This window comes from Cetorhinus maximus, chromosome 14, assembly GCF_964194155.1.
Source record: "Cetorhinus maximus chromosome 14, sCetMax3.hap1.1, whole genome shotgun sequence".
Classification (NCBI taxonomy): Eukaryota; Metazoa; Chordata; class Chondrichthyes; order Lamniformes; family Cetorhinidae; genus Cetorhinus; species Cetorhinus maximus.
Window position 1 is genome coordinate 38,043,868 of NC_135892.1, and position 16,173 is coordinate 38,060,040.

Here is a 16,173-nt window from a genome sequence, read left to right on the forward strand (position 1 = left end):
TAGCAATAACTTTGCTAAAAAAGGCCCTTTGTTTTTTGTTATATTAATACTGCTACCATCTACAGTGGTAAATATAATGACAACCAGAATTGTACTAGACCCAATTTATACCAAGTTTATGTTCAGTGATTTTAGTAATGCCAACCTGAGCATTGTTTCTCCCTCCTCTTAGCAAATTTATCCTATTGACCTGGTTTTTCTGCTATGACCCAACAAAAGTGAACTTCTAATTCTGAGTTTGCTTGGCTGAATGTGTTAAGTGACTGACATAACTAGATCACTGTGCTTTACAATAGCTATCCAATTTACAACTAGACTTGACCTCTTAATTTTCAACAGCCCTAGCCCAACAAGAGAAATTAGAATTAGAATTTAGGTAAATATTAGCCATGCTCCTTGTGATCTTAGAGAAAAAGACAATAACGAACTATCACAGACTAACATCACATGTTCAAGGAGGGTGATTTTGGAAATTAATAAACCAACGTTTTGGGCAAATCTTAGACAGAACTACCATGCAATCGAGGAAGTTACGTTTAGAGAAGAGTATTTCAGAGGCCAGGAAGAAATACCTGGTCTGGTTAACATTTGGCTAAGATGCAAAGTTGAACTCTCCGGGTCAATAATTAAAAAATAAATGTGCTAACTTAACACAATTTTACAATGGCCTGTCTAGAAGCAGTACAATGGATCAGCAGAATGACAGTGAATAGTTGAGCTCCCAGGATTGATCCTGGTGACTTCAACCTTGAAAGCAGAAAACGTCAACAACTCCTGATCACTACCCAGTGACATGTACCAGATGTGTGCAAATGCAAGTATGAAGCCTGCATACTTTTATATCAGGTGAAAAATAGAATGAACTTGGTTGTGGTCCTTCTGCTGTTGAATAATACTCACAATCAAGCTCTACATATCAATAGTGGCCAACTGAGCACGGCGCCAAAAACTAAGTGCCATCTGCAGAACTAGAGTCCATCATAGAGTTAACAGAAGGAAAGAATGTGGCAATATAAATAAAGGAGAGAAAATAAAGAGTAGCCCAGAAATGAAGGGAATAGCTAAGTGTCTAAGCAAATGTCAGATATTTAATCAGATTTTAGTTGCTATGTGAGCACAACCCAGTCTCTAATACCTTGAAATTAAGAGGAGAGATGAAGGGCACAATGAGGCAAGATTGCCTGCAAGGGAAGATACGATTAGATGAAATTTAAAAAGTGTTATAAAAAATAGGGAGCAATATCATGAATGGTTTGAAATACAAGTACTGCTGTTTATTTATGACTTTGATTTAACTGATGTACAGTTCAATATTTTTGCAATGCATTGTGCCTTTTCTATATTTCTATAAAATACTGAATTACCAAAGTGGAATACACGTGCCAGTATACCTATAATTGGTTATTATTCAAACCTTTTTCTAGGCATAATCTCCTGAACTGCAGCTTGTTTAAAAGTTTAACAATTAATACAGTGTTGTATAATTCTAGATGCAAAGTACCAAATTTATACACTGCGCCAGAAATTCTCAAGACAGGGTCAGATGCTACCTAGGAGACAATCATATTGTTTCTGGAAAACCAATTCAACTATGTTAAGATTCATGCAAACTCTAAATTTCTATGCATTTCTTCCAAAGGTCTTTAGGATACTGTACCTTCTGCATCATCACAAAGTGGTTTCTGCTTCACAGCACCACAAAAATTATCACTTTATTCAAGTCCAGAGTCTTAGCCCCAATCTGATTTTGCAACAGTGGTTAAGTGTCCCTCAGACACCAAGTGGAGCACACATCCACAGCATTTTGTTGAAATCTCCTAGCACTTTATTAACTTGCTTTAGTGTCTCTTAATATTGAGAAAGTGAATGCTTCCTTTCACATGCTGGAAACTTTAAAAACGTACATGTGCACACAATGCTTGTTCCTGCCAGTAGAATATGATTAGCAGCCAGGTCTCAGAACAGGCATCTTATAGCTCTGCATCAGGCGTAGATTGGTAGCACAGTGTAACCAAAGCCGAACGAGAGTCAAATTGGACCTGAAACCCTAACTCTGTTTCTCTCTCCATAGATGCTGACAGACTGGCTGAGTTTTTCCAGCATTTTGCTTTTATTTTACCCAAAGCCTTTGATACTGCAGCACTATTTAATGAATGTTGATTATATCTGGCCAAAAAAGGTCATTTTTTTTTAAGCGAAGCATCGTTGTTGCAAATCAAAACAAACTACTATTGATCAGAAAAGCATGGACAATGTTACTTGGGAACAGCACCAGATTCAGCAATGATCAATTTGTAGTGAGCAAATCTTTACGGCACTGGCGTAGCTGTTACCTAAAGGATAATCCTGCCTGTCTAGTACAGAGTTTAGCTTTTATTTGATATCTCGCACAGGGTATTCGTTTTAGCCTCAACATTATTTCTCTAAACCATTAACTCTTCCTATAGATAATAAAAGTACCTGCTTAGTCAGGGCAATAAAAGCCTGAGAAAGTTTCCGGTAATATCCTTCAACTGTAGCAGTCCCATATCGCTCCATGGTATTCCAACAGCAGACCATATAATGCAGCTGTGGGGTGCTTACAAGGCCATAGTCTACAATAAACAGAATCATATAATTTAATATTAACAGCTCAGCAATGCCATCCTCTCGATTTCACCTGTCATTTTCTGGCAGGTTCAAGAAAACAATATCAGAGGGCCCTGCCATGTGAACTTGAGACAGCACAATGTGATCCAAATTGCTAATAAGAAAAGACTTTAAAACCTGTTGATAATAGCATTTGCAAAGAGCAGTCTGATTGGCTGAACATTTTATATTGAATTTCAAATGACAGCAGCCAGAGCTGGTTGGGATACCATTATCAAATTCTGACACTCAGTGTGTCATTTGCACTCTTTTGTGTGTCAACATTATGTATGCAATACAGAAGTATTTGTATCTTTAAGTCATTATCCAGTGTATACATATGTGCATTGGGATGCTGAACTTAAGAAATTGTAAACATTCATGTTTTGACACAAGTAAATACAGATGTCAATATCATTTTCTGAAAGTACAACTGTTATCCTAACTTTGCACATACCTTGGTAAGTTCCACCTAAGGCAGTCACCCCATCAACAACAGCTTGGGCAAGTTTTTGGCTACTGGGCCTGAAGATAAAAGACATACAGAACACAAAATTACAGGTTCTGAACAACTATACAAGCAGAGGTCAACAGAAGCGCCATTAAACTGCAGGCTCAGTCACAGAATCACAGAGTGCAGAAGAAGCCCTTCGGCCCATCGACTCTGCACCAACACATGAGAAACATCTGACCTGCCTACCTAATCCCATTTACCAGCACCTGGCCCATAGCCTTGAATGTTATGACATGCCAAGTGCTCATCCAGGTACTTTTTAAAGGATGTGAGGCAACCCACCTCCCAGGCAGTGCATTCCAGATCATCACCACCCTCTGGGTAAAAGGTTTTTCCTCACATCCCCCCTAAACCTCCTGCCCCTCACCTTGAACTTATGTCCCCTTGTGACTGACCCTTCAACTATGGGGAACAGCTTCTCCCTATCCACCCTGTCCATGCCCCTCATAAACTTGTACACCTCGATCAGGATGCCTCTCAGTCTTCTCTGCTCCAACGAAAACAACCCAAGTCTATCCAACCTCTCTTCATAACTTAAATGTTTCATCCCACGCAACATCCTGGTGAATCTCCTCTGCACCCCATCCAGTGCAATCACATCCTTCCTATAATGTGGCGACCAGAACTGCACACAGTACTCCAGCTGTCGCCTTACCAAGGTTCTATACAACTCCAACATGACCTCCCTACTTTTGTAATCTGTGCCTCGATTGATAAAGGCAAGTGTCCCATATGCCTTTTTCACCACCCCACTAACATGCCCCCCCGCCTTCAAAGATCTATGGACACACACGCCAAGGTCCCTTTGTTTCTCAGAACTTCCTAGTGCCATGCCATTCATTGAATACTTCCTTGTCAAATTACTCCTTCCAAAGTGTATCACCTCACACTTTTCAGGGTTAAATTCCATCTGCCACTTATCTGCCCATTTGACCATCCCGTTTATATCTTCCCATAGCCCAAGACACTCAACCTCATTGTTAACCACCCGGCCAATCTTTGTGTCATCCGCAAGTCAGGGGGAGAGAAGCGTTATGCACAGAGTTGTTGCTGAGCACACGTGCACTTGTAAGCTCAGTCGGGGGATCACACTCGCAGGCTCAGTCATTGGGAGGATGCATACACTTGCAGGCTCAGTTGCTGGGGAGGACGTGTTTATGCTTTCAGACTCAGTCAGGGGCGCACCCACTTACTCAGTTGGGGGTGGTGGCAGCACACTCCTGTGCTTGCAGTATCAAGTCGGGGGGCGCACACACGTGCTCGCAGGCTCAGTCGGTGGAGCATGAGCTCACATTCTTATGTTGAGGAGAAGGGGGCACATTCACAGCACATTGCCCTAACAAAACCCGCGAAGTCCATGGGCTCAGTGCCATTGCACTACTGGCTGTATTATATAGGCCACTGCCAAGTGGAGAGGAAATGGAGGAGCAAACTTGCAGGAAATTACAGAGAGTTGCAAGAACTATAAAGTAGTGATAATGGGGGACTTCAATTATCCAAATACAGATTTGGATGTGATTGTACAAAGGGCAGAGAGGGTCCAAATTTCTGAAGTGTGTTCAGAAAAACTTCCTTCATCATTATGTTCTGGTCCAATGAGGAAGGAAGCATTACTAGATTTGGTTTTGGGAAGAGGAGGGTCATATGGAGAAAATGTCAGTTGGGGGAACATTTAGGGTATAGCGATCATAGTACCATGAACATTAGCTATGGAAAAGAACACAGAATAATCCAGAGTGAAATACTTACATGGAAGAGAGTCAATTTCAGTGGGTTGAGAACACATCTGTCCAGGGTAAACTGGAATCAAAGATTGGCAAGCAAAACTAACTGAACAATGGGCTGCTACAAAAGAAGTGATGACTTGAGTACAGTCTAGGAACATCCTCACAAGGGAGAAAGATAAGGCAATCATAACCAGAGCTCCCTGATGATGAAAGGAATAGAAAATTGGAGTAAGAAAAGTGTATACATATTACAGGTGTCATGTTGATAAGCGAGAACTGGCTGAATAAACAAAATTAGAGGGGAAGTGAAAGAGAAATGAGTAAGGATAAAGGAGAGGATGAGAATAGACAGACAACTAACATAAAAGGAAATCCAAAAAAGTCAACCGCTATAGGTGTATGAACTGTAAAAGAGGAGGAGTGGGGCCAATTTGGGACCCGTGCATGGAGGCAGAGGACAGAGATGAGATCTAGACGAGTACTTTGCATCTGTTTTTTTAAAACCGTGGAAGAGGAGGTAGTTGGGTTAATTGATGGGCTAGAAATTGATAAAGATCAGGTATCAGAAAGGCTGGCTGTACGTAAAGTTGATAAGTCACCAGGACTGAATGGGATGCATCCAAGGTTGTTGAGGAAAGTAAGGTGGAAATTGCATTAGTACTGGCCAAATATCCCATCTTTCTTACATGGGCGGTTCTAAACCACTGGAGAATTGCAAATGTTACACCCTTTTTCAAAAGTTTACAAGGACAAACCCAGCAACAACAGACCACCCATTTTAACCTTAATGGTCAGAAAGCTTTTAGAAACAATAACCGGGGACAAAATCGGACCAGTGTGTATTAAATAAGAAAAGCCGGAACGGATTTGTTAATGGTAAATCATATTTAACTCGAATGAGTTTTTGGGGCAATGTCAAGAGGGGTAATGATAGCAATGGGGTTATGTGGTGTGAGTGGACTTCCAAAATGTGTTTGATAGTGTTATATAATAGGCTTGTCAGCAAAGCTGAAGCCCATGGAATAAAAGTGGCAGTAGCAGCATGGATATGAAATTGACTAAAGGACTAGAAAGAGAGAGCAATGATGAATGGTTATTTGGACTGGAGGAGGGTATGTAGTGGTGATTCCCCAAGGGTTGATACTAAAACCAATGCTTATCTGCGGATTGGAAATGCAGTGAACAGTGAGAAGGATGTCTCATATACTTCAGGAGGGCATAGACAGTCTGGTGAAATAGGCAGATGAAATTTAAGACAAAGAAGTGCAAAGTAATACATTTTGGTATGAAGAACAAGGGCAGGCAATATAAACTAAAGAATACAGAGGGCGCAAGAATAGTGAGACCTGGGGGTATATGTGCGCAAATGGCAGGACAGGCTGAGAAAGCAGTTTAAAAAAGCATATGGGATCCTGAGCTTTATACAGTACAAAAGCAAGAAAGTTGTGATGAATTCCTATAAACTACTGCTCCGACCACAACTAAGTATCATATCCAATTCTAGACACTTCACTTCAGGAAGGCTATGAAGGCCTTGGAGGGAGTGCAGACGAGATTACTACAATGATTCCAAGGATGAGGAAGTTCAGCACTCCTGAGAGCAGAGATGGTTGAGGGGAAATGTGCTAAATTTGCTCAAAATCATGAGGTGTTTGGACCGAGGAGATGGAGAGAAATTATTCCCTTTGGCAGAAGGGTCGAGAACCAGGCCGGACAGAGTTAAGGTGGCTGCCAAAGAACTAATGGCAACATGAAGGAAAAAAAATGTTCTAAGCAGTGAGTGCATAGTTTTGTTCTCCTTACTGAAGGAAGGACATACTTGTCCGAGAACAGAGATTGGCAGCCTTAATAAAAATTTAGTCAAAAACTCAATATCTTAAGAGCAGCAACGCTGTTACTTACATGCCAATAATAATGAAAAATACAGACATATTTCAACAACATTTTAAAGATTTTCTACAAAAAGTTGTTAATTGAATGATACTTTCCCACAGGTACAATGTAAATAAAAGTTTAACAAAACAAAACAAGCCATTTAATTACCATCAAAATGGGTTCAGTTTCTCAAGGTCAGGTGCCACACACTGAGTCCTTAATAAGCCACATGTGGTTCCAGAGCTGCAGCTTGCAAACCCCTGCCCTCGAAAGCTTGCACTGGAGGTTCACTAGACTGGTTCCTGGGATGAGGGGATTGTCCTTTGAGGAAAGATTGAGTAGACAAGGCCCATATTCCCTGGAGTTTAGGAGAATGAGGGGTAATCTAATTGAAACATATAATTCTTAAGGGGCTTGGCCAGGTAGATACTGAGAAACATTTCTCTGATTGGGGAACCTCAAACACGGGGTCACAGTCTCAGGATAAAGGGCTGGGCAATTAGGACAGAGATGAGGACAAATTTCTTCACTCAAATAGTTGTGAATCTTTGGAGATCATAGGGAGCTATGGATGCTCAGTATATTCAATACAGGGGTAGATAATTTTTTGGGTACTAAGGAAATTAAGGGAAATGGCAATAGCGCAGGAAAGTGGAGATGAGGTAGATCAGCCATGACCTTGTTAAATGGTGGAACAGGCTCAAAGAGCCAAATAGATCAAGGTCTTCTCCTGCTCCAATTTCTTATGTTCTTTTGAGTCATTATGACTCAAAATGCACTATTTTTGAAAGGGTGATGGTGGTGGTGGCAGATTCAATTGATGCTTTTAACATGGAATTAGGCAAGTATGTGAAGAGGTAAAAAAAATACAAGGAAAGGGTGGGGGAAAGTGGGACCAGCTAGGTTGCATTTGCAGAGAGCCAGCATGGGCTCAACAGACTAAGTGGCCTTCTTCTATGAAGTAGCCATTCAATTGTTACTCTTCCTTAGATGTTCTTTTACTAAAAGGCTGTAATTAAACCTTTTTCATTGCATAATATTAGCACAAAATAAGCCTTTTCACTGGTGTGTTCCTCTGCATATTGATTTGGAAAACTATCTTGAATGCATTCCATGAACTTGTTCTCCAAGCTACTGTAAGAAATTTTGTTTGCTCTGTCGGTATGAAGATTAAATCCATGATTACTGTGTTACCCAGTAAGTAAAGCACTGTATCACCATCAGGAAGTGATGCTTCAGTTGTACAGAACTTTGATCTGGCTCTTTCTGGAATACAAAGTTCGGTTATAGGCACTGAGCCTCAGGAAAGATATATTAGACTGGGAAGGGATACAGTACAGATTCACCAGAGTGGTATCAGGTCTTAAAGGGTAAATTATGATGACAGGTTGTATAAAAGTTGTTTGAAGGTTTTCATGGTGGGAGCAGTAACATTGAGGAAGGTAAATTTACAGTTACACCACGTAAAATTTTGCACTGACAAGAGCAGTTGTTACCTTAGAAGAAACAAAAACAGAAGATGTTGGAAAAACTCAGCAGGTCTAACAGCATCTGTGGAGAGAAAAAAAACAGTTAATGTTTCGAGTCTGTATGACTCTTCTTCAGAGCTAAAGAGAAGTAAAGATGTGATGAAATGTATACTGTTGAAGGGGGATGGAGCAGGCGAAGCTGGATAGAAGCCAGTGATAGGTGGAGGCAAAGGAGAGATTGCCAGAGATGTCATGGACAAAAGGACAAAGGGGTGTTAATGATAGTGGTACTGGCTAGAGGAGGTGCTGATGGTGGCATTAAGGTCAGGAAGCAGAATGTGATAATAGCAGACAAGGGTAAACACTCTGGAAAGAATAACATGAACAAGTGACAGATGGCCCTTGTGGGGCTGGGGTGTGGGGAGAGGACAATGGTGGGGGAAAAAAATTGAAAATAGGATACAAGGTGGGGATAAAACAATGAATAAAAATGAAAATAAATAAAAGTAAATGGATCAAAAATAAAAATGAAAATGAATATTGAAAAAAGGGGATGAAAAAGGGGGCAAGGATAGAGGGGAGTTCATGGTCTGAAGATGTTGAACTCAATGTTAAGTCCGGAAGGCTGTAAAGTGCCTTATCGGAAGATGAGATGCTGTTCCTCCAGTTTGCGTTGAGCTTCGCTGGAACATTGCAGCAGGCCAAGGACGGACATGTGGGCATGAGAGCAGGATGGGGTGTTGAAATGACAAAGCAACAGGAAGGTCTAGGTCTTGATTGCGGACAGACCGAAGGTGTTCCCCAAAGCAGTCACCCAGTCTGCGTTTGGTCTCTCCAATGTAGAGGAGACTGCATGGGGAGCAGCGAATGCAGTAGACCAAATTGAAGAAGGTGCAAGTGAAGCTCTGCTTTACCTGAAAGGAGTGTTTGGGCCCTTGGAAGATGAGGAGGGAGGAGATAAAGGGGCAGGTGTTGCACCTTCTGCAATTGCATGGGAAGGTGCTGTGGGAGGGGGATGAGGTGTTGGGGGTGATAGACCAGTGGACCCAGAGGGAATGGTCCCTATGGAATGCCGACAGTGGGGGGGGGTGAAGGGAAAGTGTTTGGTGGTGGCATCATGCTAGAGTTGGTGGAAATGGCAGAGGATGATCCTTTGAATGCAGAGGCTAGTGAGGTGAAAAGTGAAGACAAGGGGGACTCTATCATGGTTCTGGGAGGGAGAGGAAGGTGTGAGGGCAGAGGCGCGGGAGATGGGTCGGACACGGCTGAAGGCCCCGTCAACCACAGTGTGTGGGAAACCTCAGTTAAGGAAGAAGGAAGACATATCAAAAGTGCCGTTTTGGAAAGTGGCATGCATCATCAGAACTGATGCGACAGAGGCGAAGGAACTGAGAGAATGGGATGGAGTCCTTACCGGAAGCAGGGTGCGAGGAGCTGTAGTCGAGGTAGATGCGGGAGTTGGTGGGCTTGTAGTGAATATTGGAGAACAGTCTATCATCAGAAATTGAGACATAGAGGTCAAGGAAGGGAAGGGAAGTGTCAGAGGTGGATCATGTGAAGGTGGTGGAGGGGTGGAAATTGGAAGCAAAATTGATAAATTTTTCCAGGTTCAGACGAGAGCATGAAGCGGCACCAAAACAGTCATCAATGTACCGAAAAAAAGAGTTGTGGGAGGGGGTCTGAGTAGGACTGGAACAAGGAATGTTCCATATACCCCATAAAGAGATAGGCATAACTGGGGCCCACTAGAGCTTCACTTGCACCTCCTTCAATTTGGAATACAGTGTGAGCGTGAGGTTATGCACTTTGGCAAGAAGAATCGAGGAGCTTAATGTTATTTAAATGGAGAAAGATTGAAGAAAGCTGCAGCACAGAGGGATTTGGGGGTCCTTGTGCATGAATCCGAAAAAGCTAGCATACAGGTTCAGCAGGTTAAAGGCAAATGGAATGTTGGCCTTTATTTCAAAGGGAATGGAGTATAAAAATAGGGAAGTCTTGCTAAAACTATACAAGTCACTAGTTAGACCACACCTAGAATACTGTGAACAGTTTTGGTCCCCTAATCCAAGGAAAGATATACTGGCATTGGAGGCAGTCCAGAGAAGGTTCACTAGATTGATCCCAGGGAGGGAGGGATTTTCTTATGAGGAGAGGTTGAGTCGGTTGCGCCTATTGGAGTTTAGAAAATGAGAGGTGACCTTATTCTGAGAGGTTGTCTCCCCTTGTGTGAGAGTCTAGGACCAGAGGGCATAATCTCAGAGTAAGGCGGCGCCCATTTAAAACAGAGATGAGAAGGAATTTCTTCTCTCAGAGGGTAGTCACTCTGTGGAATTCTTTACTGCAGAGGGCTGTAGACGCTGGGTCTTAAGTATATTCAAGGCTGAGATAGACAGATTTTTAATCAGTAAGGGAATCAAAGATTATGGGGAAAAGGCAGGAAAGTGGAGTTGAGGATTATCAGATCACCATGATTTAGTTGAATGGCGAAGCAGACTTGTTGGGCTGAATGGCCTACTTCTGCTCCTATGTCTTATGGGGAACTCCACAACAAACTTTCCTCCAGTCCAAAAAACATCCATTAACCACTACTCTGTTACCTGTCACTCAGCCAATTTTGTATCCATATTCCTACTGTCCCTTTTATTCCATGACCTATAACTTTACTCAAGTCTGTTATGCGGTACTGTATCAAATGCCTGTACACCACATGAACAGCATTACACTCAACAAACCTCTCTTTCACCTCCTCAAAAATCTCCAACAAGTTAGTCAAACACGACTTTCCCTTATCCATGCTGGCTTTCCTTAATCAACCCAATTTCTCCATGTGACTATTAATTTTGTCCAAAAGTATTGTTTCTTGAGCTTCCTCACCTCAAAGTTAAACTGACTGGTCTGTTGTTGCTGGGCTTATCTTTACACACTTTTTGAACAAGGAGGTAACATTTGCAATTCTCCACTCCTCTGGCACCACCCTCGAGTTTAAAGTAGACATGAAAATAATAGCTGATGCCTCTGCAATTTCTATTCTCACTTCCCTCAGTAGTCTTGGATGCATCTCATTCGGTCCTGGTGCCTTATCAACTTTAAGTGCAGACAGGTTATACGATCCTCCTCCTCATCAATTTTAAATCCTTCAAGTGTCTGATACACTTCCCCTTTCACCATGACTTGTGTAGCATCGTCTTCCATGGTAAAGACAGATGCAGAGTATTCATTTAATATCTCAGCTATGCCCTCTGCCTCCATGCATAAATCCCCTTTTCGGTTCTGAATCAGCCCTACACCTCCATTTACCACCCTTTTACTATTAAATGCTGACAGAAGACTTTGGGATTCCCTTTTATGTTGACGGCCAGTTTTATTCATACTATCTCTTTGTTTCCCTTATTTGTTTTTTCACTTCTGCTCTCAACCTTCCATATTCAGCCTGGTTCTTAGTTACGTTATCTACCTGACATCTATCATGAGCACACTTTTTCCTCTTCATCGTAACCCCTATCTCTTTGATCATAAGTGAGCTCTGGATTTGTTTGTCCTACCTTTCCCCTTCGTGGGAATATACCTTGACTGTGTCTCTCTTCTTTGAAGGTAGCCCATTGTTCAATTATTGTTTTTCCTGCCAATCTTTGATTCCAATGTATCTGACCCAGATCTATTCTTACCCTAATGAAAGCTGGCTTTCCCCCAGTTAATTATTCTTACTCTGGTTTGTTCTTTGTCCTTTTCCATAGCCAGCCTAAACCTTATGATACAGTCCCGAAATGTTCTCCTATTGACACTTGATCCACTTGGCCAGCCTCATTCCCAAGAATCAGGTCCAGCAGTGCCTCCTTTCTCATTGGACTGGAAACATACTGTGATAGAAAATTTTCCTGAACACACTCCATAAACCCTTGCCCCTCTTGTCCTTTACAATACTACAATCCCAAGTCTATACTTGGATAATTACAGTCCCCTATTAGAACTACTCTAAAATTCTTGCAGGTCTGTGTAATTCCATTGCAAATTTGTTCCTGTACATCCTTCTCACAGTTGGTGGCCTATAGACTACACGTCGAGTAATAAAATCACCCCTTTTCTATTCCTTAGTTCGAGCCAAATAGATACTGCCCTTGACCCCTCTGGGACATCCTCTCTCTCCAGCACTGCAATGTTCTCCTTAATACTGCCACCTCTCTTTCCTGAGCACATTGTATCTAGGAATATTTAATACCCAGTCCTGCCCTTCTTTGAGCCAGGTCTCTGTGAAAGCCACATCACTTCACCACATTGCAATCACAGATTTGTCAGTAACTCACCAATCTTATTTACCCCACTACATGCATTCACATACATGCACAGTAACCCTGACTTAGACTTTATTACTTTCTCCCTTCCTCTGAACCCACCTAATAGTTCTATTTCTTACTCTAGTGCTATCTATCTCTCCCAGTATTCTGTGCAACTTGGTATTCCTCTCTGCTATTACTTCCTGGTTCCTACACTCCTGCCAAGATAGAGATGAATACATTTTTATTTGGTAATGGTTCATAAGTGATATAGTGGTACAACATGCACAAATGCACCACAAATTGAAAATATGCAGATTCACAGCAGCAATTTCATACCAACATATGAAATAGCAGAAGTAAGCCATTTGCACCTCGAGCCTTATCCGCCATTTGATAAGATCATGGCTGATTTGTTTTGATCCATTCAGAATCTTTTATACTTCAATCAAGTCACTCCTCACTCTTCTAAACTCAAGTGGAAACAAGCCCAGCCTGTCCAACCTATCCTCATAAGACAACTTGCTCATTCTACATATCAATCTAGTAAACCTCCTTTGAACCAACCCCAATGCAGTTACATCCTTCCTTAAATAAGGAGACCAAAACTGCACACAGTATTTGAGATGCAGTCTCACCAATTGCTCTGTATAACTGATGCATAACATCCTTACTTTTATGTTCAATTCCTCTCGCAATAAAGGATAGCATTCCATTAGCCTTATTGATTAGAAGCTGTACCTACATACTAACTTTTTGTGGCTCATGCATGAGAACACCTAGATCCCTCTGCACCTCGGAATTCTGCAGTTGTTCTCCGTTTAAGTAATACTCTGCTTTTTTATTCTTCTGGTCAAAGTGAACAACTTCACAGTTTCCTACATTATACCCCTCCTGCCAGATCTTTGCCCACTCACTCAACTTTTCTCTATTTATGAAATATCCCCCATGAAAATGCTTAATTTCAGCCATATACTGTGAATCAAGGGAAAACTGACACAAGTAAATTCCGAGTGAACAGAAAGAAGAGAGCCCAAGTCAGGCTTCAGGATTTTTTGATCCCTTTCAAGAGAGGATTTGAAAAAAATGTTACTTTGAATGCTGGATTTTTGAGGCACTTAGGCCAAAGGGCCAAGAGTACAAGTTACTTTCCACAAAGATTAAACGTTAGCCTGACTAGGTAGTCAAAAGGACACCTTACACATGTGTTTCAAAGTCCTTTGATCCCCATCTGTCTGTGAACAGAGGTAGGAGAGAGACAGGAACACAGAGTGTCTATGAAACAGGAACAGTGCATAGGCATTTGTGTTTGTTAATGGGAAAGCTGCAAGGGCTCTTTTTAATGAAAAAAGCTTAGGAATGTCAGAGGATAGTCAGAAGCCATGATCCCTCCAAGACGCATGGATACCGCAGCAATTGGCAATGTATTGCACATTGAAATACATTTCAACATGCCATTCAAAATACCGAGCTCGAGCGAAGCTGAGCATAAAACCCCAACTGCAAAAGCTCAAACAGCTAGGGAGAGCATGGGTAAATGTCCAACTGCGATGGAGGAGCAGTGAGCATGGAAAGAGGGAATCTGTGAATGAAGGACCAGTGAGAGTGTGGGAAGGGGGAGGTATGTAAGTGAGCATTGCACAGCAAGAAAGGTGGAAGGCAAGGTGACGGTCAAGGCCTGGAGTCTAGGAGAGACTGAGTTTCAAAAGGTGGATTGTGCTCCAGAACCATTGGTCAAGGGTTGTGCAAGGGGAAAGAGACTCAGGAGAATTCCCTAGTAGCCAGTCACAGGGCAGCTGAGCTGGATAAAAGCGATCAGGTTCGGTCTGGTTGCCAGCTCTGGATTAGAGCACAACTCGGCAGGGCTCCCCATTCAGCAGCTCTCAAATGGCCCAAGACTCAACCTCGAGCCAAAATGGCCTAGAAAGGCCCATAGCTACTAAAGATCGCAAACCCAGTGGACACTGTCCTTCACGGCCAACCCAGACTTTGTTTATCTGAAGTTGATCAATGGATTCAACCTCAGTGGGCACCCAATTCTTTCTGACAAGCGGGCTTATGACGTAGATTAGGTTACTGATCATACACATTATGCAGAATGGTCAATGAACACCTAGCTTTAGCATTAACTGAGCCTCATACACCAGCCTGGAAACCCCAGGTTCATTGAAGCTGTCTAGGTTAATGGATAATAGATGTGACCAGATGAGGTTTTCATTTCACTGTTTGGCAAGATTTTTAAAGGTTGTTTATGATGCAAGTCCAGGCCTTCAAACTGTATCCTCTCCACTACTTTCACATTTCATCTATTCTCCCGAGTATGACTCCAGTGTCAGGAAGGGCAAGTCTACAATCCAGGTCGGGAATGCATGAGGAGGAGAACAGGGCCAGTCAGAGGTGAATGGGGATGTGCGAGTGTGACAGTAAAGGGAGAAGTGCATTCGAAACAGCAGCAGGTGGAGGTAAAAAGCACCCTTCAAGGAGAGAATGAGACAAATGCAGTAATGTTCGCTTGCACAACCACATCGCAGCAATCTGGAATGTGCTGTGCTTGGAAATAAACCAACTTTGCTTTGTGAAAGTTGTGACTTTTGAAATGTGGCCTATGAACAAAATGGAGTGCTCAGAGGAGTTTGCAATCTGCCCAGTACAAAAAAAAGAGGTAACATTGGTTATAAGTCATCTTGTTTAAACCAGGCGAAGTAAACACAGATAATGGGCGAGCATGGTATATTCTTTATTTGGTATTATTATGCAATTGAATTAAGACTGGTCATCATGGCTGCTCTGCATGTTCACTTAACTATGATATTATTGACACAATGTTTCATCTCGCCAAATGTTTGTTCAGCCAGTATTTCAAAAGATTGTGGTACATATGTGAGTAACTGGTTCAGGACAATCTGAATTTGATGAATTCCTTATTTCAGTGCTGAAATTGGATAACACCATGAATTAAGTATTCAAGTACTAACTTTAGGAATTTAAGATGATGAGCAAATACCACTACAGAAGAAACAAGAAGCTGACAACTAACTGCCAGTACAGAAGTCCCCTAGCTTAATACCTTTTAATAATTCTGTATATTAAAATAAACTTACTGGCATGCTTTATACACACGCAACAAACAAAACTGAAAACAATGGATTTGCCAATTTATTGAACAGGACGTTCTTCCCAACCCCAAAAAATGAGAAATAAATGATTCTCTTTTGAACCCAGCTATATCTAAATTTCAAAATCACAATACATACCGTGTATCTCTGCCAAGAACAACCCGAGCCATCTCCTGCAGGTTCATAGACTCATTGTCGAGAATATTGATTAAGACAGATTTCAGATCCTGTTCTTCTGCATTTGCTAACTGTGTGGCATATGCTTCCCAAGTAGGTGCAAGCATTTCTCCGAGAGGATCAACCAATTTCACTCCATTGTCTTCCTGTAATGGATAGTAACAATTTAAGATAACACCAAGACCCTGGGTGCCTTTATAGATTATCGAAGTCAGTGGTCAATTGGCTGACAATGTGCAGTGGGACCCAACTCATTGCTATCAACATCCCACATATGGGTGATATACACCTACTACTATGCTATGCTAACATAAGAGAATCCAAGTCTTCAATAGGCATATAAATAGCAAAAAGATGGTTAAAAAAAGAGTGGGGCCGATTAGGGACCAAAAACTG

The 16,173-nt window shown here is 41.8% G+C and overlaps 1 protein-coding gene across 4 annotated transcripts in view; it reads right to left on the reverse strand.

The window, feature by feature from the left end:
* Positions 1-16,173, reverse strand: part of pgm3 (phosphoglucomutase 3) — a 75,459-nt gene that overhangs the window by 46,418 nt on the left and 12,868 nt on the right. For all 4 annotated transcript variants that reach the window (XM_078556820.1, XM_078556823.1, XM_078556822.1 and 1 more), the window contains exons 3-5: positions 15,739-15,923; positions 3,086-3,153; positions 2,461-2,594 (exon numbers count right to left, since the gene is read on the reverse strand). In XM_078556820.1, the coding sequence (XP_078412946.1) occupies positions 2,461-2,594; positions 3,086-3,153; positions 15,739-15,923 (387 nt within the window). The remainder of the gene's footprint in view (positions 1-2,460; positions 2,595-3,085; positions 3,154-15,738; positions 15,924-16,173) is intronic.